At 36.5% G+C, this 24,982-nt stretch overlaps 1 protein-coding gene across 3 annotated transcripts in view; it reads right to left on the minus strand.

Moving 5' to 3' along the window:
• Positions 1 to 24,982, minus strand: part of Dcaf6 (DDB1 and CUL4 associated factor 6) — a 114,278-nt gene that overhangs the window by 30,050 nt on the left and 59,246 nt on the right. For 2 of the 3 annotated variants that reach the window (XM_050158426.1, XM_050158424.1), the window contains exons 11-12: positions 11,316 to 11,375; positions 1,211 to 1,328 (exon numbers count right to left, since the gene is read on the minus strand). In XM_050158426.1, the coding sequence (XP_050014383.1) occupies positions 1,211 to 1,328; positions 11,316 to 11,375 (178 nt within the window). The remainder of the gene's footprint in view (positions 1 to 1,210; positions 1,329 to 11,315; positions 11,376 to 24,982) is intronic. The other variant, XM_050158427.1, reaches the window with a different exon arrangement.

Here is a 24,982-nt window from a genome sequence, read left to right on the forward strand (position 1 = left end):
ATATATAGCATTAGATGAGTATAAAAGTTCAACTTTTCTAATAATAAATTAAATAACAAGTAAAATTATTTAAAAATCATGATTAAAGATATATTAAACAGAAGAATAAAATATGTTTGTTCATAAAATTACTAAAATATAAAAGAGAAAGCCCTTTAAAAATAAATTGGCAGTATCTTTTGATCTAAATATAGTTATCTCTGGAAATATGTCTCACAGATATAATGATGAAAGTAGAAAAAGTTTGAAAAAGAAGGACTTTTCCCTCAATGGGCTAAAAATGATAAGTTCATTTTTCAATTAAAAGAGAATAAATACATAATCTAGAACATCCCAACTGAATGGACTAGTAAAATAACAATTAGTACAAGTAACCAAAGGAAAATAATGTTTAGTTATAGTTAATAATGCTTGCTATAAAGTTAAGTTTAACAAATGCAGAACGGGGTATACTCAGCATAATAAAAACTATGTTCTAAAATGCCAAACAAAAATCATGCATATATATGCATACACACACATATATCACACACACACGCACACATATATATATATATATATATATATATAGAGAGAGAGAGAGAACAAAGACTAAAATACTTTAATGTAGGTGATTATATTATCAGAACAAACATCCCAGGATTACAAATACAATTAGCTACATTTTTAGAAATGTAAATTCTTGGGCCTGGCTTCACACCCAATCAGCGGGTGGGATTTATTGACGTGTAGGTTTTTTTGAGTTTGATTCATTTTGTTTTGTGTGCACATAGGTGTGTTGTGTGTGTATGTGTGTGACATGCACACGTGCTAGAAGAAGAGGTTAGGAGTCTTCCTCTGTCACTATCTAGCTACTGGCTAGAACTGAACAGGAAGCTCCTTGGTGAGCTCAAGGGATCGCCAGTCTCTGCCTCCTAGTGCTAGGGTTACAGGCATATACAAGCATGTGCAGCTGTGCTCAGCTTTTTACATGGCTGCTAGGGGCTCCAACTTGTGTCCTCATGCTTGCACAAGGGCTCTGATCCACTGAGAATGAGCTCTCTTGCAGAGCGCTATTCTGTGTATTTACAAGTTCTTCAAGGAATTTAAGGCAGACTACGGTTTCACAACCAATACAGTATAGCAAAAACAAAACAAAGTACAGAAAAAGCAGATCTAGTATAATTCTACAAAAACAGCTAAGAACATCTTCACAAACATGTTAACTTACCATTCATCTGTAAAGTTCAGCTTTATTGTGCTTGTAGTTGTTCCTTCTGTGCTGTAGTGCAAACTTAAAACTGGTTCACCTGTCCCTGGCTTGGGGCTCAGCCTTTCATTATTGTTATCTGAAAATTGTGTTTAAAACATTTGAAAAAGTCTCTGAAACCAGTAAAAAAAAATGACATTTCCTAAAATTTAAAAGAACTTAAGTTAGGTTGTTCTTGTCATAATTTTTATTCATGTTAGGTTCTCCTTTAAACTTCAAAGCAACATTATTAATTTCTAGCATGGTATACATGGCTCCCTCAGATTTAGAGGGAAATCAAATATACTGAAAACCATACCCTTTCATTAAGGAATCAAAAGCTATTAACATGCAATGACATACATAATAAACTGGTACCTTACTTAAAAATACCCATGATTTACTTTTTAGTTGCTTGAACACCAGAAGGATTAGCAGCAGCTAGAGTGTAAGAAAGACGAAAGGGCTCAAGGCTCTGCACAGAGCTGCTCAGGCAGAAGCTGCTGAGTTCTTGGCAAGGCGGCAGTGTACTATACTTTGACATTTTCTAAAACTGCTTCAATATTTTATGATAAATTCAGCTTTTATTCTTAACTGATCTTGCAAAGAAGTTATTTCTTAATAATGGACAATAATTTCACCTTAAAATTGATAGGGTATTCTACAATATATAATGCCTTTTTCAAAATGGCAAATAAAGGTGGGCATGGTGCTCACACCTGTAATCCCAGCACTTAGGAGGCAAAGACAGGAGGGCTTCCAAGATTTCAGGGCCAGCCTGTGTTCTACAGTTAAAAACAGGCCAGCTGGCCTACAGAATGAGACCGTCTTTCAAAAAGAAAAACTCATACATCTGTAACCCCAGCATTCAAGAGACAAAGACAAGTGAATTGCTCTAAATTTGAGTTCAAGCTGGTACATACAGTGAGTCCTAAGCCTGCCAAGGCTATTTAGTAAGATCCTGTCTCTAAATTAATCAATTAATCAATCAAACATAATGGCAAATCAAAGCCACAGAAACTGTAGAGACTATTCAAAGCCCTTTCTCCAAAGAGTGAAAGGATAACCAAGGACAAAATCCAACAGAACTTAAAAACTTCCCATTTGATGGTCATGAACAGCTTGTGGAAACATGAGAATACACAGGGAATAAACATGGGATGCACAGGCCCATGCAGGGTCTTAACTTGAAGAACATACCTTCTTCTCTTTACTTTTGAAGATACTGGAGCACTTACTGAAAGAATCTCACAGAACCTCTGGTCTAGCTTATAACCAGGAAACATAACAGCATTTCAATTAACTACTGGAGCAGAAAGGAGAGAGCATGCCCCAAGAGACAAGGGAACCGAAAAAGCTCAATGCTTACACTTCATTTTAAGTTCTAACCTGTGAGAAATCTTGACTTACATGATTAATTCTTATTTTTAAATAAAAGTGTAAAGACAAAGTTGGCATCCCAAATTATAAAAATCACTTTAATTCTATTTTTTGGACTCCATCTTTAATATAAACAGCTACTAGGAATGAACTAATAATCCATAACAATGTACTCCCCGCCCCCTCTCTCATCAGTGTCTCACCTTGGAGCCTTGGTTAGCTGAGAATTCACTCTGCATACCAGGCTGGAGCTGAACTCACAGAGATCAGCCTTCCTCTGCCTCCCAAGTGCTGGGACTAAAGGTGCGCACCACCAAAGCAGGCCTATAACAATGTCAGCACCTCAGTACTGTACAAGGGTCTTAGAGGAGACATTTTACAGAACAGCATTCCAGTAAAACACAGAACTTTAGCCTGGAAAATATCAAGAATGAGATTTACATCTGTCTAGTCTTTTACTCTTGAGTAAATTTATAGTTGTTAGTCATTTGTCCAGACAAATGACTTTGTCCTTTAGTTATGCAATTGAGATTTTTCATCCCATTGATAATAAAGACACTATTGTTTTAAGGTTGCTGTAACTGAGACTAAAAGCCTGGGGTGATCATGAACACAGGCAGAGCTAGATCTGGTGTTCTCAGAACATTTTATAAAATATGTTGCTATTTATTTTTCCTCTAAGGTAAGGAAGGAATAAAGGGTATGGTGGCACACGTCATTAAACCCATGCCAGGGAGGCATAGGCAGGTGGATCTGAGTTCAAGGTCAGCCTGGTCTACACTGCAAGTTCCAGACCAGCCAAGGCTACCTAGTGAGAGACCCTAGTTCCAGACCAGCCAAGGCTACCTAGTGTGCGTTAATAACCAAGGATTAGCATTTGTTTCTAACTCTCCTCAATCCACTCTTCTTGGGTTATGCTGTTTTGCATGACTATACACAACTTATTAAGATGGGTTTTCTGAGAATGGATGTGACTGGGGACTGGAGGAATGTCTAAGAGGATAAGAGTACTGGCTGCTCTTACAGAGGACCTGAATTTAATTCTCAGCACCAACATGGAAATTCACAACCATCTGTAACTCCAGTTCCAGAGAATCCTTGACTCCCTTGGCCTCCATGGGCACTAGGCACACGCATGGCACTCAGACATACATGCAGACAAAACACACATGCACATAATATACAATAATAAAATATTGTAAATAGATATAATTCACTGTGTGTGATAAAAATGCATATTTTAAGCTAAAATTTTCTATGAAAAATACTTCAAAGACCTAATGATTTGTTTTTATACCATTTAAAGGATATTTATAAGCATTTCGATTTCCTCTACCTTGTTTAGTTCTTTTAAATAGGAACAGCAAACACATTCTAAAAACTATTTCAAAACTCATTACCTAATATACACATTTTCTTTAATACTTCCCACAATACAATTTTTTGTCTTTACTGTCAGATGTGGAAGAACACAGTATTCATAACCATACATGGCAGAGCCTGCCTGCTTTATCATATTCCTAACGTTTGCTACCTGTGTGCAGTTTCCTAACTTTCCTTTGCTGTAGTTTCATCGTCTGGAGAACGAAGATAAGTATACCTACTCCATAAGGATGCAGTGAGGATTAAGGAAACTAACATAACGGATCAAAGCAATGTTTGGTACAAAAAGTGTGATATGAAGTGTTTAGGCTGTTGTTATTATTATTATTATATTATTAATTCAATATTATTAATTCAGTGTTGCAATCACAGAGTATTAACTCTAACTAAATATCTATCTACCTGCCTACCTACCTATCCATCCTAACCCATATAAACAGATTATGGCTCAACTATTTTACTTGTTTTTATATGTGTCTTGGAGTCTTGATTCCTACAACAGAAAATAACAATGATAATATCCTCATTATATTATGAAAATATAGGAGGTGACAGAAGTGAAATTCCTTCTTTCCTTTCTTCTCCCCCCCCTCTTCTTTCTTCCCTCCCTCTCTCCCCTTCCAAGTTCTCTTTATGTAATCCTGGCTGTCTTAGAACTATATAGAGCACTGTCCTGAATTCAGAAAGCCACCTTCCTCTAATTCCTGAATGATGGACTAAAAGTATGTGCCACCACACCTGGCTCAGAACTAAGTAAAATTCTTAACATACTGCTGATCACATATACTTAGTAGATGTCAACTATTATCAGAGATAATTCTAAATTAGAAAATAACTAAGTTAGAAGCATAGAAAATGACTGATTAATAGAAGAATAAAACTAACATGAAATTTAAAAACATTCATTTCAAATAACCAACTGGTAGATGGCAAACCTAACAAATACCCAGAATCTGGTGTGAAGTCTCATTTCACTCTCTTCTGTCCACCAAAATTTAAAACATACGACTTACAGATGTGTTCTGTAAATACCAAACTAACATTTCTCATTAATTTAACAGGCTTCAAACATTAGATACTTATTAAAAATAAAAAATTCACTATGTATTTGATGGCTACCTAAAATACTACTTAAACCAGACATGACAGTGCAGTAAACCCAGCTATTGAAGAGGTAGAGGGAGAATGATCTCAAGGGTGAGATCAGGCTGCATAGCTTAGACTCTGTCATTAAAAAAAAAAAAAAAAAAACACAGAGAAAGGAAAGCAGGGGGCATGATGTAATTACATTATAATCTCAAAAAATAAAAAAATCACAAATAGGAATAATAAAGGGCAGGGATATAGCTCTTCCTTAGTGTATGCACAAGGTCCTGGTGTCAATCCTCAGTCTTGTGCAAGTATACATTAACGCAATATTCTCATGATAATAGTAGAATTTCAATTTTGTAATAGTATACGAGTATGATGTATGATTTTAAAGCAAATATATATTTAATTAATGGCAAATCCAATTTTCCACTTCCCAATCTACCACAGAAGAACTGGTAAAATCAGTTTTGCTAGGTTCCGAGTACCCACTTGTCTCCTATAAGTCAGTGCTTTCACACCACAGGAAACCCACTTAGGTAAAATTACCCCAAGTGATTTTTAGTTATCACCTTCTACCTATGATATCACTATAGTAAGTATTAGGTAATCTGCTCAGTCATGACAGACTTTAGCTCATACAAAACTACTTTCTTACACTCTCCCCCAAGCTAACTTTCATCCAAAAAGAAAACATTTAAAAAAATAAAATGAAATGAAAAAACCTATTGACTTAAATATCTGAAGAGATATTTGTAAGTTTAATATAATTTTATATAATAATTTTATATTATATATAATAAATAAGAATTTTCTCTTAAGAACAATAAGCATAACAGATAGAGAAGTAAAAAGAAAAATTCTTATTAAATGTATCACTTTCCTAGGCATGCTACANACCAACATGGAGAACATACTGAGTCCCAAACTCTTTAAAAAATATATTACTCAAAGGGGAGATGGTAGCACACACCTTTATTCCACACTAAAGAGGCAGAGGCAGGCAGTTCTCTGTGAGTTCAAAGGACAGCCTGGTCTATATAGTAAGAGTTAGATGAGCCAGAGCTACATAGTGAGACCCGTCTCAAAATAAAATTATATATATATGATTACATATGATATATGTATATACACACATACCATATATGTAGATACATGCACACCCACATATAATATACACACATATATGCACATATATGTGCACAAATATATCTATATGTGTTTTATATACATAATATATTCACATATGGACATACATATAAATGATATATATTATACAATATGCATCATAGATACCATTGTGGCTGCCCATAATTAGCACAGGAGAACCACCCATATGTTTGTCTACAACTTTAAATTTTATAAATATGATAAAGTATTTCTCATATAACAATGTGTTATTTGTTTTTTTTCTTATAATTTTATTTTGAAAGCATATTGATGAAAGGATGTAGGTACTACTGAGACAAAGTCAGGAATGGGGAATACGCTCTTGTAGTCCCAGCTATCTTGTAGGCTGAAACAGGATTGTCTGAGCACAATCAGTCCAGGCAGCAAAGTCAGACCTCTGACGACATGTTTTTCTTCTTTTAAAGTTTGATACTTATGCTGTAGGATGTGCATTTATCACCATCTAGGTGATCAAGCACTTTCCATATCGCTTATTTCTCACAGTACTTCCTAGATTTCTTTATGGGGTACTTACCAAAGATAAAACGGTTACTAGTAATGTTCAATTTCAATCTATCTATTTTTTTTTGGATAATTAAATACATCACTGTCTGTCTATGCAGCAGTATAGGGAGGATCATGAATACAGAGTCCTCACCAGTGGGTTAATGTAACCTTACGGGAGTGAGTGAGTTCCTCCTCAGAGGAAGGTACTGGTAGGTAAGTTGTTACCAACCCAGTTTGGTTTCCTTAGCTTTCTTTAGCTTTCCCACTTGTCAGCTGTCTTCAATACACTTCTGCTTGTCCCTCCTTTCTTTGGCAATGCATGGAGCAGCACGTGACCCTAACTAAAAGCCAAGTAGATACTTTCAGAGCTGAGAGTCAAAACCCTTTCCTTATGTGTTATTCAGTCTCCCCTCTCCCCTGCCCTCTCTATTGTCCTCCCTCCTCTGCCCTTTTACATACATATATTTTAAAGACAGAGTCTCACTATGCAGACCTGGCTGGCCTGGAACTCACTGAGATCCACTTGTCTCTGCTTCCCAGGTACTGGGATTACAGACATATGCCACCATGGCCAGCACTTAAGTATTCCTTAATAGCAAGAGAAAACAGACTAAGACGCTTATCCCCCACCCCCAGCCAAAGGATCTCGTCCATAGCTTCTTTCCCCTGTTTTTCCAGAAAGCTCTGTCTTTCTGATGGTTTATTATAATCTTATCAAGATACCTAGACATAATTTTCTCATTAATTTCTGGCTAACCAGTTTCAAAGTATCTCTTATTGTTACCATTACTGTCATTATTTTGTAGTGCTGGATACATAATCTACACTCCTAGATAAGATAAGCAATCTATCCCAAGCCCAAGTTCCATTATTCTACTTCACAAAGATTTTTAAAATTTACTCATTTCCCACTCCTACTGCCTTAGATTGGATTCTTCATTGTCTCTTACCTAGATTATTACAATTTCTTGTATGTTCTGACACTCTTCAATCTTTATCTTCTATGTATTCATTTATAATATTGCTCAATGAACTTTCCAATATGTAAAACTGGGTATTATGCTGAGTTTTCCAAACTAAAATAATTTCCATAGCTCTGATCACTTAAAGAATTAATGATGGCACACCTTTAATCCCAGTATATGAAACAGAGGTATGTGGACTGATATCTGAATGTTCCAGGCCAGCCTGGTCTACACAGAGGGTTCCAGGCCAGCCAAGACCAAAGTAAGACCCCATCTCATCACAACAAGCCACCCCCCCCAAAAAAAAACCTGACCAAATATTGGTACCAATAAAAGTGGTATGACTTCACGCACTGCATATATATGACAGCGAATAAAAACAACACATATAGAATATGGAGAGAGGAATATACAAAACAAGCCTCCAAACAAATACATGGCTGCAAATCTAATGAGAGCAAATAATAAGCCACAAAGAGGAAAAGGGGGGCACATTGGGAAGTCAGTTTTTTAAAGAGATTGACGCTTAATGGAGAAGTTGAAATTGCTTAACAACAAAGCAGTTTGGGAGTGGGAACAGTGTACGTAAGATATCTGAGAAGGAAAGGAGCTCAGAGTGTTAGCAGGCAGGCTACTTGGTAAGAGCACAGTAAGCGAGCACCATGTCAGCAGACCAAAGGCAAGACCGCAGTGATTGAGCAGAGCTTAGGAGACTGAGGTGACTTGACAAGAACACAGTGAATGAGCAGAATGCCCAAAAGTAAGCTCAGTGAGAATAAGGGCTGGATCATATGTGGCATATAAGGCTTGGTGTGAACTTCAGTAGTTTTCAAGGGTTATAGAAACTTCAGATGGAAAAGTGGTATGAGTATATATTCACTTTTTAAAGGTTCATCCTGTCTGCTAGTAAAGAATAGACTGTGGCTTGAGTAGACATGACACAGTCAGTTACAGAGCTATTACATTAGACCAGAAGTGACAGGCTGGTACAGTTTATCCTCAGATAACACATGTTGCCATAGGTAAGTCTTACCCATTGCTAGGCCATTTCTGCTCATAGATCTTATCACAAAACTACATTTACAATGGCCTTTAACAATGTAGTTTCTGCTAAACACAATTGATATTTGACCACCTACAACCTCTCTAGAGGTTGTATGACTACATGGCAAACTATATTACATGACCACCAAATAAGGCACCTCCTAATTTCTATCTCTGGGCTAGTCACCCTCACTAAATGGCATCACCATTCACCCATGCACTGAGGCCAAATCTGTGGGTGTTAAACTTAAATCTTCCCTTTCTTATGTCCTAAAACCATATATAAAATGAAGTACCAACTAAATAGGTATAATATTTAACATAAATCTATAGAAATTATTTTATGTGGCTAACTAAACATAAATATGGCTACAGTGTAATATGAGATGCTATAACTGTATCATATTTTATTACTCTGCATAAAGATAAAACATAGTTAATTCTGTAATTCTCAAATTCATTTACTCTATTTTTTTCTTTTCCTCCCTCACACCATTTTCCACATTGTATTTTGCTTGATTTTTTTTTTAACACAAATTTTCAATGTAACTCAAGGCAATTCTCTACATTGGTCTTCTGAGTGCTGGGATTAAAGGCAAGAACTACCACGCCTAGTTTTATTTTTTAAGAAGAGGAAAGCAACAACAAGAAGAAAACAAAACACCTACTAACAATACGTGCCACCAAAAGATTTAGAAATAAATTATTTAAGACTGAAAGTACAGAAGTTCTAATTTGGTTTTTGAATATTTTTCTAGGACAGTTAGAATTAGACCTATTTCATACCAGACACTATAGACATATTAATTTTTTCACTCAATCAACAGTGAGCCTTCCTATGTACGTTACCTTTCAGCCTATCAAGTCTTATGGATTTCATGTTTATTCATACTTTTTTTAAAAAAAGTTGTGAAATCTATTAGCTACTCATTTGCCCCCTTCAACTGAGATAGCTGAAGTCAAGCTGGTGAGATGACTCAGCAGTGAAAAGGCTTGCAGCCAAGCCTGACCTCAGTTCAATCCCTGGAACCCATCCAGGAGACGGAAAGATCTGACTCCTGAAAATTACCCCCTGATCACTACTCAGGATTGCACCATGTCATGGACCCCTGATATACATACATACCACCTGTAAATATATAAAGAAATAATTTAAAGTTATTTTTGGGGGGGCTTAGTATCACTAACATTATTCTGTCACAAAGTGCTTAGAGTACTTTAGAGAACTGAGTTAACATAGTAAGTTCTTTGCCTTAATTTTCAAGAAAGTCCTAAAGTACTTCTTACAGTCTTCCTTTCTGGATCCTTCTTTTCATGTACCTCTTCTTTGTTAGAATGTTGTCCTTTTCCAATTCCTCTCTGTACTGTATCAGATCTGCTAGTAATAAAGCTTGACCAATAAACCTGTGATTGCATCAAATTCTCCTTAAGCCTTTGCTTCTTCAAAAAACTACCAGTGGAAGTGCAAGAGGTTTACCTGCTGGAGGCCCAGCTTTTTTCAGTATGACTTTGGTTTTTTTTTTAATACATTTTTTGTTGATATTTATTGAGCTCTACATTTTTCTCTGCTCCCCACCCTGCCTCTCCCCTCCCCCCTTCAGTCCTCCCACAAGGTCCCCATGCTCCCAATTTACTCAGGAGATCTTGTCTTTTTCTACTTTCTACTTCCCATGTAGATTAGATCTATGTAAATCTCTCTTAGTGTCCACATTGTTGTCTAAGTTCTCTGGGATTGTGATTTGTAGGCTGCCTTTCTTTGCTTTATGTTTAAAAACCATCTATGAGTGAGTACATGTGATAATTGTCTTTCTGTGTCTGGGTTACCTCACTCAATGTTTTCTAGCTCCATTCATTTTCCTGCAAAATTCAAGCTCTCATTATTTTTTTCTGCTGTGTATACTCCAAACTTTGGGTTTATAAGCGTAAAAGCTTAAAATTAAAAGCATCAGAGCTGAGTGGGGTGGAAGCATGCCTGTAGTCCCAGCACTCAGGAAGAAGAATAAGCAAAACCACTGGCAGTTCAAGGCCAACCTGGGCAACATATAAGACCTTGTTTCAAAAAGCAAAACAAAACAAAACAACAGAAACAACAAAAAAATCAACCTATCTTGAGTTTCACCACCAATTAAGTATGACACAAACCCAAGTGTCATTACCATAGCAACCTAGTAATATGAAATATTACTATGTTCAAATAACTTCTAATGAACAATGGGGCAATATGCTAATCTTAAACCACAGTTCTATATGATCTTATGATATACAGCTATAAGAAAAATTTTATCTTCTATTCATTACAAACTATTCAAGGAGAGACTTCAGAGTTGTTATAAAATGTTGAAGGCAGAAATAAGCTTACACAGAACATAATTTGTTCAAGCCATGACAGCTTTTTGTGCACAATACCACACAAGATAATCTAGTCCATAAAATACTAATGAAGACCATAATCAAAATGATATGCTATGCAAAAGCAAGAAAGAACTTTGTTTATGCATTGCAATAAAACTATGGATGGATGGGCATAGCGCATCTCCTGTTGCACGCACCCTGTTGCTCATCAAGTGACATGGATCCGAGCTGTTTGTTAACCACAGAAGAAGGAGAATCTGAAACAAAAATGAGATTTCAACTTAAAAGTAAGCAGCAGAAAACTGCACAGCAATGTCACGATAATCTCTAAACTTAAGAAACAAATGTATAAGGGTGGGGAAGAGGAGTAAGTACTATGGTGTGTTTTCCAAGCAGCGAGTAAGCAGGGTCATGTGCTTAAGATGTTATTCCAGGCAAGCAATTAGCAATCTTGAGTCTGAGTTGAGAAAATATTCTACTTCCATGCACACACCTTTAATCAAATTCATATAGCACAAATATAAGGTGCCAGATAGATAATCAGAAACAGGGTATTTCCTCTAAACAGAAGATACCTTGCCTTTCTTAAATTCCCTCATCAGCTCTTCAGATGGCTTTCATCCTGTTTTGGGAGGTTCAAAGCATGAAATGAGATGCTCACTAGACACTGTGAGATGTTGCTTGCTATACCATGAGCAGAAGGAGTCAGGATGTTTAACAAAAAGTGGTTTGTAGGGAAAACAGGCAATGAATTAAATACCTTCAAAGAAACATGTAACTTTAAAAACTCTATGGTACATTGTGCATAATGAAACTATACTCTGTGGAAGCTTAGGCTTCTTTAGAGGGTACCTGGCAGAAAAAGAAAAGCAAGAAGAAAGCTTAATGATCTGTGCTTTCTACTTTCTACTTTGGCTTCAAACAGTACAACTCTATTTTGATCTTTTGGATACATTGGGTCTTCATGTGAGAATTTATTTCATTATTGGGTTCTAGTCTTTAGGAAACACTGGAATAAAGGACTGCAATGGAAAAGGCATTTGCCTGGTGTTAACACATCTTAATTCTAATAATCAGCAACATTTTTAGGCAGATTCTTCTTTCTCCCTATCAGCCCATGGCTGATAAATTACTGGAGAATGTACGTTATACATCCCTTGTCTAAAACAAAACAAAACAAACCTGAAAATGCAAAATCCAAAATGCTTTGAGTGCTAACATGACCCAAGTAGAGAATTTTACTGCTGACCTATGGCAGAATGCAATCAGAATATATCTATACATTTAAAACACTGCATAAAATTACCTCTGATATTTGCATCAAATGTACAAAAAGCACAAATTAATTTCCTGCTTAGCCCTGAGTACTTCCCCCAGACACCTTATTAGGTATATGCAACTATTCCCCCAAAATGCTACTTCTGATCCCAAGCAATTTTGGACAAAGCCATGCCTACTATAGAGGAGCCCCAGTGCCCCAGTAGAGCTACAGCAAAAGGGAAAAGTGTGGGTAACAAACATGGTTTTACCTCAAGTGTGAAAATGATTCCTCATTCCTAAGATCTTCTGCCCTAGTTCTTAGTGAATGTTTTTCATGTCTCACTGAGCACTAGCTATGATCCTAACGACATTTCATTTCCTCCAAACAGGTGTTAAGTACAGATCATCCTTAGCTGAATAGGTAAGAGAAATTTCCCAATACACCCTGGTTTCAGACTAAATTTACACCATTTGATTGCTTTCATTTGAAGACTGAAGCCTGCTACCAGCATCATTTCTACTAACCTGAAGTCTTCCATATTCTAATATCATTATCATTCCAGTTTGCTCAGAGAAATTGATAAACCGTGACATTATTCTAAAGTCTGATGCTTTTATTCATCCTTATCTATCATCTCTTCACGGTAATATTTGGTTAAGTTCTTTACTACACAAAAGGAAAGCGAGAATGGTGGTGTTCACTGGTTCCTTAACCCACCATACTTTTCACTTTAAAATGATTTCTCATTGATTCATTTTAGATCTAATTTTGCCACCCGCATTATTTTGAAAATCAAGCAGTTAAGTCTTTAGAAGTAAAGTTATATCTTTCAAAGCAAAAAAAGCGCCGATTGATTAAACATTGGAAAAACTCTGTAAGAGTCTTTTACAAAATACAGTTCGCTCCTCTGGATTCATTACACATTTCTCCATGCTCCCCTTTAATAATTAAAAGCTCCAAGACAACACTAAGGCCACTAAGACATACACTTCACAAATACTGTTTTTCTACATTATGGAATGCATTAAATCTTCTTGAAGTAAGATGTATCTTGCTCTTTTAATAAAATTTAGAAAGAATCACTAAAATACACACTAATGAAGATCTTTAATGCTATCATCTCCACAAACCCGTACTTTAGTCTGACAGTATTTAAAACAATGAAGCTTACTTTAAACCAACAACAGAATCCATTATCAATTAAAACATTTTTGTTATATTGCTTTAGCCTGTAACAATTGTGTATCTCTAAGAATTATTTGTTATTCTTATTCCTTAAAATTTTTCCCTGACTGCTCTTTGGACTGGATAGGGAGAGGGAGGGGGGAGTGGGGGAATGGGGAGGAAAATGGGAGGAGGTGGAAATTGTTAATTTAAAAAAAAAGAAAAGAAAAAATTCAAATTACATTTATTGGCTTTATGTGCTAGTCTACTGTGTGTGGGTATGCACATGCTACAGCTAGCTCATACTTGGAAGTTAAAAGACAACTTTTGAAAGTCAGTTCTCTCCACCACGTGAGTCCTGAAGAGTGAACTCCAGTTGTCAGGCTTGGTATCGGGCTTTACCCACTGAGGCATCTTGCTGGTCCAAAATCTTTTAAAGGCTAATGTTTATGACACTTTGCCTATTGAATTTACTTTATGTGCCATCTTGGGGACATGCAACTCCTTTTAGAATTATTATTTTTCTGTAACATAAATACGTTAAGTAACATGCTTTTCTAATATTAAGTGTTCATAAATGCCTATAACTCCTGTTACAGAAATACTTCCAAATATTAACACAATAACCAACTGATGGGGGAAAGTCTTCTGTTTTGTGTTAATTTCATTGGTTAAATAAAGAGACTGCCTTGGCCCTTTAATAGGACATAAAATTAGGTAGGTGGAGCAAACAGAAGAGAATGCTGGGAGAAAGAAGCTGAGTCAAGGAGTCGCCATGATTCTCCCACTCCAGGCAGACGCAGATTAAGATCTTTCCTGGTGGGGAGGGAAATGGGAGGCTGGGAGGAGGCGGAAACTTTTTTTTTTCTTATTCTCAATTAAAAAAAAAATCTTTCCTGGTAAGCCAGCTCGTGGGCTACACGGATTATCAGAAATGGGTTAGATCAAAATGTAAGAGCTAGCCAATAAGAGGCTAGAGCTAATGGGCCAGGCAGTGTTTAAAAGAATACAGTTTCCGTGTAATTATTTCGGGTAAAGCTAGCCGGGTGGTGGGACGCAGCCCAGCCTGCCAATCCTATTACAACAACTAACAGAATAACAAGAAACAACAAAAATGTAAGAAGCTTAAATTCATTGCTGCAACTGTTTGTCTATTCTACTCCATATTTATGTGAGATGTTTTAGAAGGCTTTATTACAAAATAAAAATCAGAATGTATTGTCCACTACTAAAAGCAATATGCCAAGTCAACACATTTAAAGTATTTTAAATTATATTATTGTAAAGGTTGAAATAAATATTAAGTAACAGTTCATTCGGTACTAAACGCAATGTCATTTACTGTGTATTTCTTCCAAATTTGCAGTTTGGTAAGAAAATCCTTAAGTCCTTTAAACACCAGAATTTTTTTAATTGTAGAAAAACAAAAAAAAGATTATAATCTAACATATAACAAGACTTCTTCAGCCATATTTCCTGGGTTTGAATGACTTTTACTCACTAATATTGTAGCCCTGGGCAAATTATTTCAATTGTCTTGAGTCTCATTTCTAAATCTATAAAAGGAATGCAGTATTCTAATGAGATGATCCCTGTAAGCTACATAACATACAGGGAAATGTGAGTTCATCTAACTACTAGCTGCTGTTTTTCAGTGCTGTGGTACTGACTGAAAAAGAATGATGTGAAATTGTCTTCAAACTATGGAATATAGACTCATTTAATTACAGTTTAAAATCCTAAGATTCACTACTGTTTTCCTTAGGACTCAAACACTTAAGGTAATTAACAAAGGATTTCAGAATTAGGTCAATATCATGCCTGATCTATTAATGTACAAAGCCTAAAACATGATCCAATGCATCCATCTCAGAAGTGCTACCCTGGCTGTCATTGTGAGCATTGTGGGGAGGCTGACAGTACACAGGGCCTGATTGCACAGGACATGTTAAATGCTGATTTTTTCCAATATGGCTCAGTTTTGAAAAGCCCTTTTTAAAAAATAATCATCAATGTTTTATACCCTTTTGGGGTATAAAAGTTCCTTTTTTTCCAATCAGCAAAACCGTGCCATAAAGTGAAAAAACAGTTCCTACCTGACCCTCTCTAGGCTGGCTCCATGCTCCAGTGCGGCTCTGTGGTGGTTGGGCCAGGACCAGTAGAATCCACAGGGTGTTGTCACTCTGAGCAGGAGCCAGCAACCCATGACTTCAGGGGACCTGAAATGGAAAAAAAGACCTGGGCTTTAAATTAGCCATATACGGAATGCCTTTGCTGCAGTTATTTTGGGCATTCATTTGACAAATGTACAAACAGCCCTCAGAATCCTCAATACTGTCTACTTTAAATGGTCTTGCTATAAAGACATTCTGAGGAAAAAATATACTATAAATAAGACGGTAGTCTCTTGCAAATATTAAGAACTATATATTTAGCTATCCTGTCTCTATGCATCTCTGTTAACTGGGGTATACTACACTACCTAAATATATATTATAAATAAGATATACTCTCTCATAAGTATTAAAATCTATATATACACATTATTTATCCCATCTCAATGCCATCTGTTATGTAGGGTAGCTACAATACTTAAATAAACTGGTAACTGGGAAACTCAGACAATAGCCAAATGAATTACCCAAGGTTCATTCTTGTCATAAGGTAAGAGACAGAAATTCAACTAGTCTCAGACCCAGATAATAATGAGATAAAGAAAAAGTTTTCTTTTTAGGATAAAAAAAAATGCTTCAAAACCTGACTGAGTTTTATTCCTAGGACCCATGCAGCGGAACTGATCCCTTGCAAGCTGTCCTCTAGCCTATACACATACGCTGTAGCAATCTCCACCCCCCAGACAGACAAATACAATTTCAAAATGATCAGCCTGACTATTGGTGACACAGGCTTGTCATCTCAGCACTCAGAAGGATAAAAGGCTTGGACAACAAGTTCAAAGCCAGCCTGGGCTAGGCAGCAAAAGCATATATCAAACTAAACAAACCACAAACAAACAAACAAACCAAACTTTATGACTACTTCCACACGCAGAAAGATGAGACAGGATGCCACAAGTTTAAGAACAGCTGGGGACTGAAAACACTGCCAACAACAACAAAACCACTGACTTGTAGGAAGTTATGTTGCATTTCCTAAGAGCTTAGAAAATACGTTATAATCTAACCCTAAGTGATTTACAGTACACTAATAGACTTCCTGACTTCCAGACAAAACTGAACTCCAAAAAAACTAAGACAGGAGAGGGAGCTCAGTGGTTAAGAGCACTTGCTGCTCTTGCAGAGGCCTGTGATTGGGTTCTCCGCAGGGATATGGTGGTCACAATCCTCTGCAACTCTAGTTCCAGGGGTTCTAATGCCCTCTTCTGGCTTCTAATAGCATTGCAGCATATTGTGCAACTATATACATAAAATAAACACATCTTTTAAAAACTAAAAGTATCGTAAAGTAATAGATTCTAAAATTGAAAACTGAACTTTTAAATTTAGCTCTGAAGGATTATCATTTGTAGTTGTCAAAACTTTTCTTTTTTTTTTTAAGGAGGGATGGCTGGAGGGATGGTTCAGTGGTTAAGAATGTATATGACTACAGCAGAAGACCCAAGTTCGGTTCCCACCACCCATGTTGGGCAACTCACAAGCACCTCAAACTCCAGTTCCATGGGGGTCTGGCACCTTAGTCCTGCACACATGTGCAGATACCCACATACAGACACAAACACACACATAATTAAAAATAAGAAAAATAAATCTTAAATAAAAACCTACTTTTACAGTTGGTTGGTCCATATTCTATTTCAAAGCTGAGGAGCTATGGGTTAGCATGAAGAGCAAGCTAAATTCAAACAGTTTTACTTTTTCATCTAAATGATTGTTTTTTTTTCCTCCTGTGACCCTGCGAATTCAATCACTGCTAGATTCCCAGTCCATTTGCATTTTAAATCAGAACTTCCATGTAAAACTCTGATGAAAGACTTACAGCTGAGCCTTTTTGCCTTCAGTAAAAGAGAAAACCACAACTTAAACATCTAGCAACCATAGCTTTCTTGTGGCACTGCAGGACCAAATCCAGGGCCTTATGCATACTAAGCAATTGTCCTACCACTAAGCTATGTCCCAAGCTCTAACTCTTTTATATGATTTATTTTAAACAACAATTTAAAAGTGAAGTTGACATTATTTGGCTTTTCAAAATAATGCAATAAATATTGCCAGTGTGGTGGTGCATGTCTTTAATCACAGCCCTTGAGGAGAGACAGAGAGAGAGACAGAGAGAGACAGAGACAGAGACAGAGAGAGAGAGAGAGAGAGAGAGAGAGAGAGAGAGAGAGAGGAGGAGGAGGAGGAGGAGGAGGAGGAGGAGGAGGAGGAGGAGGAGGAGGAGGAGGAGGAGGAGGAGGAGAAGAAAAGATTGACTAATATATAACATTCCCTGTGATTGTGAGTCTGGTCCTTCCAATCCCACGAAACTTGTAGATTATTATTTCTGCAACGTGACTTGTTCTAAACTTTTACTTAGAAACTATGTGTTGTTGTTCACTCTTCACAGCCTTTCACAGAATTCTCTTGACTTCTATGTTTTAAAAAGAGAAGAAAATATCTGCCAGTCAATGAGATGATTCAGAAACTTTCTACTTTTACAATTTCTTGAATCTAAGTTTTGTATCTTTTGAACACCTTATATCTAAGAAATTTAAATAAGTGGAAAGACAATGGAAATAGCATTTGTTGGCAGTATCATAACTTATTCAAATGTACTTTATTGTTATCGTACCTGTACCTATGGTATGTGTGTAAGTACAGGCACGCATACCATAGCACACAGAAGGTCAGAGGTTAACTTTTAGGAGTCAGCCTTCTCCTTCCCACAGTGTGTCCTAGGAATTAAACTCAGATCACCAGGCTGACATGGCCCTCTCCTTTACCCACTGAGCCATCTGCTGGCCCCTTATAATTTACTGATAGGCAAAACACATCATGAAAAAAATACCTTTTATATTTAAGAAACTAACAAACTAAAATCAAATATACTAATATTGATACCTTTGTCAAAACAGAACAAGCCTTGGTTTTATGACTTTAATAAAGAAACATCATGTTTCCTTCACTTTCTGACTCTAACATTTTCATAATGATTGTCTGCTCCTCAATAAGGAAAGCACACTTGATCTATCACAGGCACAATTAGCACACAGTTAACCACTACAGGGTCTTTAGTTTTAGACAATTTCATAAGGACTTTAGGTACCACAGCAAAACACCTTGAACTTCACCTGGGAACAGATCACATGTGGCCCCTGATCTTCCCAGTATAGAACCCATCAGCAGGGTTCAGGACAAGCTAGCGTTGCTGGAGGCCATACGGTAACAAAGCTCAGGGCCTCATGTCAAATGCTCAACCATTCTGAGTGCTTCTAAGCACTATCCCCAGGAGAAAAAAAATAAAGCTAATTTTGTCACCTTTCTATCCTGATAGTAGTAACATCTATTATAAGAAAATGGATCAATTACTGTCAACACACACACACACACACATACACACACACACAAATGCATCTAACAGTTAAGTATAAGGGTTTAAAATTTTTTATTTATCTTTGTTTTGTGTGTGTAGTTTTTTTGTCTACATGTATTTATGTGTACCACATACATGCCTGGTGTCTGTAAAGGTAAGAGGGTGTCAGATCCCCAGGAACTGGAGTTATAAACAGTAGTGAGATACCATATGTGTGCATGGAATTGAACCTGGATCCTCTGCAAATTAATCCAGTCCACTGAGCCATCTCTCTAGCTCCAAGAGAAGGTTTTAATAATTGTTAATTAATTAAAAATTATCTTTTGGCTAAATTTCATAATTTTCCTTCTATATTTTTGTAACATATTTTTATTTTTTTTAAGACTTTATTAAGTATACAGTGTTCTGCCAGAAGAGGGCACCAGATCCCATTATAGATGGTTGTGAACCACCATGTGGTTGCTGGGAATTGAACTCAGGACCTCTGGAAGAGCAGCCAGTGCTCTTAACCTCTGAGCCATCTCTCCAGCCCCCTGTAACATATTTTTAAATGAAAAAAATTTTGCCTTAAGCCAACTCATCTTTCCTCACAACCAACGCTTTTTTAAGTGGCAAAGAAAACAGACTTTATGAACAGTTATCAACAGGCTTTTAGTCCCTAATAAAATTTCTAGAACAGAGTAAGGCAGAAGTAGCACTAGCACATGAACACAAGGCATGCTACAGATTGAAGTTTATTAAGGGTTGGGATATAGCTTAGTTCGTAGAGTGAATGCAAAAGCCCTGGGTTCCTTCTCCAAAACTATATGAACTGGGTGTGGTGGCACACTCTTGTAATCCCAGCATCTTAGAGACAGACACAGGAGGGCTAGAAGTTCATGTTTACCCTCAGCTGCAAAGAATCTGAGGCCTGCCTGGGCAAAGGAGACCATTGCTCAAGGGCAAAACAAGCAAGCAAAACAACTGACTAAGATGCCTTACTTATATGAATGCTATGATAAACACATAAGTACACATAAAATACTTCCCTTTCAGGTGAGGAGATCACTGTACACAGAGTGATAGCACTAAGGGATTCAAATACTGGACCATGTGGGCCTTAGAGGGCCAAGAAAATTGGTTAGTAAGAAAGAGAAGAGAATGCTTCTCAACTTCACAGTTGGTAAGCCAGAGCTCCTTAAAGATTACCACCAGTAGTAAATTGGCTTCCAGACTTAATACAAGTTAATTAGAAAGATATGCGGAATGAGAGGATAGCATCCTATTATTTCACAAAACCCATATAATCACTTTACATTGTTTGTTTGCTGCTGAGGCAAGGTCTCACTGTGTAGCCCTGGTTTGCCTGGAACTTACTATGTAGACCAGACTGGTTCTGAACTATCTGCCTGTCTCTGCACCTTGAGTGCTGGGGTTAAAGGCATGCTCTATCACACCTGACACCACTCTTAAGTTTTTGACTCAAAAAAGAACCTGCTTCAATTTTCAAATATTTGAAACTTTATATAAAAGATAAATAAGCCTCAACTTACTTTTATAAAACTCACAATATATTTTCTTCCTCATATAGTTTTGCTTCATATTAAAGTTCATTTTACCATTTGATTTATTGCTAAATTTTGGTATCTTAAAAAATATCTCTGTCTATACATAAGGGGCTGGCAAAATGAGCAAAGTAACTGACTACCTCCAAGCCTAACAGTCTGAGTTTAGTCCTCAGAATCTGCACAGTGGAAAGAGAACTGTAACAAAATTTCATCTGTCTTCCATGTGGCATGCTTGCATGTGTGCACAGGCACACATACACGATCAATCAAATTAAAAAGATATATATATATATCAAGGCATTTTATTTTCCTTTTTATTGTTTTTTTTCTTTTAAAACATCCTAGGCTATATATAGTACTATATGTAGTATAAATTCATAGTAAATTGTTTTATTAATGTATACCATTATTGTAATCTGATCAAATAGTCTTATTAAATTTTCTTGTTTTAAGTATAGAAAAGATCTCCCCCAGGGGAAAATATCTGAGCATTTTTGCCTGACTTTCTTTCCATTAACATAGCATGGAATAACAAATCAAGCCCCCTAAATTTGTTCCAAATACCACATGTATATTACAGAGGCTTAAATTTATTATTAACAAATGCACTATGGTTACCATTGCTGGAACAGATATTTATAATACATAGGTTGACTAATTCTGTACCATAAATAGTACAAATTAATTCCAAGTAATTAAATCAGAGTTTTCAGTGTAATTAACACCCAAACTCATTACTCCTTAGAGCAGCAAAGCAAAATATATCAAAGTTATTATAAATTCATTAGTATGAGAACTTAGGCACATTTTTGTTCCCTAATGTACATTTTAACACCTTCTATAATACCTTCACAGTACGATATAGTGTACCTATTTTTCATCTTGATAAACTTTTATGCTGTACCTTTCATTATTCTTAAGAAGTGTTAATTAAAGGAACTGGAGTGTTAATATAAGTAGCACTGACTATTACTATATAATATCAGAATTTGACAGCTCAAGAACAGGAAACTGAGATCATAAAGTACTTTTGCTGCTCTATATACAGAAGTTGATTATAGCAGTGATAAGAAAATATTGAAAGAAATCAAATAATAACAGAAGGGAATGACGGAGTGAGCATGCGAGTATGGTCAAATAATTCCTAGGTCTGTTTAAAATAACTGGCTAAGTACAGACTTAAAAAACTAAGAGCCAAGAGTCTATAAGCATAGGTTCATTTTGGCATATAGGAAATTTCTACAAAAATATCAAAGCAGGTATGAAATTCAGCAGAAATATTAGAAAGTACTTCAACAGCTTTACCAGTAATAAGCATCTTCCCTTTGCAAATAGATTTACAGTAAGATAAAGCACTGTTGTAGATTCACACCTCTGGGAAATGCTTCTGTCAATCTGCCCCTCAAATAGCAGATGTTGAACACCATTATAATGCCAGGAAGGGAAGGAAAAGCTGCAAGCACATTAGGTTCCCATTTGAATGGGAGGGGAAACACTGAACTACACATAGCAGTATTAGAAAGCAACTGTGGGAAGCTGTTTAAGCACACTTGACATCAATAACCTGAAGCTCGAGGGTCCCGTGAAGAGCCCTCATGAGGAGACTGATCGGAAGTGGAAGTGGAAGGCTGATGCTGGGCCTGTGCTAGCTCTTGCTGCCTCTGCTGCTCAGCCTTCTTAAGCCTCAGCTGCTGCAGGCGCTTACGGAGCAAAGCTATCTCAGGCCCCCTTAAAAATTCTGACACAGATAGGAAAAGAAAGAAGAGAGTAACACGACAAAAAATAGTATAAAATTGATTATACATTTAAAAAGGAAAAAGATTAAATAAGACATGTTTCAAAGAGAAATACTAAAAACAAATTACTGATAAAAAAGACATTAAATTATGAAACAATTCTATACACATACAACCAAATGTTTCGTTTTAATTTAATAAATTAGACACATAATTTCTACAAATATTCAAGTAGCCATATTAATGAAAACGAAGTCCTCCATAAACAACACCATTTGCTTTACTTGTGGTGTCCACTCCATATTATGGTCCACAGACTGAACACAGGCTAAGCACGTACTTGCTCACTGCACTACAGACTTCACCTGTAAGATTCTAAACCAAACATTCAAGTTTCTATCATTTTCTCTTTGTACAGAAGATAAAACAGAAATGATAGCTATAAAATTTTAATTTAAATAATCTAAACAAAAAATTTAAGTTACTTTACTAATTTCAGTCAGAAAATTAAAATTCAATAAAAGGAGTAAACAGTTATGTATTTGGAAACAATTCTTAGAATTCAGTAGATCTTTTACAATGCAAGTTGTATGTCATAACCTTAAAATGTTCCTTTTTATAATGGAATTGTCATTTACCTTTTCTATTTTAGTTCAAAATGATTTACACAATATTTTATTAATCTTTTCTAAGGAAATAATCCAGGCAAAAAGAAAAATTACATGAAATTCTGTCAAGAAGTGGCTATTATATATGAAGTTTCAGGGACAATAAAACATTGAGCAAAATAATTCCTATCCCTATGGAGTTTATGTTCTGAGGGGAAAATAGACATCTGTGAATGTACAGATACATTCACAGAGATCTGTGCACGCATGCGCCCCCGGGGTAAATGCTGTAGTAAACTAGTATGGAAGGCCTTGAAGATAGGGAATACGGAGAGACTGGTATTTGGTGAACAGTCCTTAGGAAAGTCTTCTGAGCTGCTCACGGAGCAAGGGCCTCATGGACACGAGGCAGTAAGCTACACAGCTACCACGAGAAAGCTGTTCCAGTAGGAGGGAATGCTCAGGGGAAATACACGAGATGAGAGACAAAGGCAGCATGTTTGCTAATGTCCAGACAGAATGAAATAGGTTGAGCCTAGGCAGAAGGAAAAGAAGCTGCCATTTGCTAAAGTGAAGAACAACAAAGAAAGAACAATTCATTCTGGAAAGAACTAAAAGCTATCCAAGTGGAGAAGGCAACCAAACAATGGAGGTCAGAGTCAAGAATTCCTAACAGAAATTTGGATGTCATTTAAGATGAAACTTCAAGGCTCCTCACAAAAGATAAGAACTGAGTCCTGGGGGATTTTAATATTAAGAGGAAGAAACCAGGGATAGGGCGGGCACAACTGAGGGACCAAAGAACTGTAGGTAAAGTGATAAAAGTGTGTCCACAAATGATAGAAACAGTCAAAGGATGGAGCAAGCCACTCTGTCACTGTTTCTAATATACGCCAGCAAAGGATACTGCTATGATGTACTAATATGAGGCAAAACCAGACTGTAGCAGGTTCAAGAAGTGGGGGCAATGAAGCAGAAAGAGAAAGCATATATACTCTGCAGAAGTACTAAATGTTAGGCGCAGGGGGAGGGGTAGATAATGGTGAGGAAGAAAAGTCAAAGGGAACTTTGTGTGTGTTTTAACTGGGGAGAAAGTTTGTGCTGCTAGACTATGTTTAATTAAGGAGAAGGAAAAGATAATACATGAAGAGAAGTAAGCAAGGGCTGGAGAGATGCTGCTCAGTGTTTAAGAGCACTATCTGCTCTTTCAGAGGCCCTAGGTTCAATTTCCTGCACCCACATGGCAGCTAACAACTGTCTGTAATCCAAGATCGGACACCTCACACAGACACACATGCTGGCAAAGCACCAATGCACATAAAATAAAAATATTTTTTTTAAAAAAAGAAAAGAAGCAGGCAAGTGCAAGATGGGTGTCCTTGAGCAGACCAGGGACATGGAGGAAAATTAGCTCTCAGTAATGGAAGCACATACAAATCCTCTCAGTAATACAACAAATTACATTTCAGCCTCTTACACAATTTTTTGTTGTTGTTTGGATTATCAAGCATGCTTGAGTCATTAATCTCTTATTACTGTGACTTCTGTTTATAAAGAATTGTCTTCAACCCACTAATTAAGAGTTAAGGAACAGTTCTTCTTGAGTGAGGTAATCCAGACGCGAAAAACAAATACTAGGTATGTATTCTGTTATATGTGTACATTAGGTTAAGTCAGTGATAAGCAAGCAACAATCAACAGAACCACAGAGGTTAGGTATAAAGTAAGGGACTAAAGGAGAGGGACATACCTCACCAGAAAGGGGAAATAGAATACATAGCTATGGATTAAGGGGACCGGAATGGATCAAGCAGGGATGGAGAAGGAAGATGGAGAGAAAGGAGAGACTATAGTGAGAGACAGCTAAAATTAAGGGCCATTTGAGTGGTAGTATGGAAACCTAATACAGTAGAAGCTTCCTAAAATAGATACATATTATATATGTATTTCATCTATCTATCTATCTATCTATCTATCTATCTATCTACCTAACTACCTACACACACATATATACAT

Source organism: Alexandromys fortis, unplaced genomic scaffold, assembly GCF_014885135.2.
Source record: "Alexandromys fortis isolate MF-2015 unplaced genomic scaffold, M_Fortis_MF-2015_v1.1 scaffold_97, whole genome shotgun sequence".
Taxonomy (NCBI): Eukaryota; Metazoa; Chordata; class Mammalia; order Rodentia; family Cricetidae; genus Alexandromys; species Alexandromys fortis.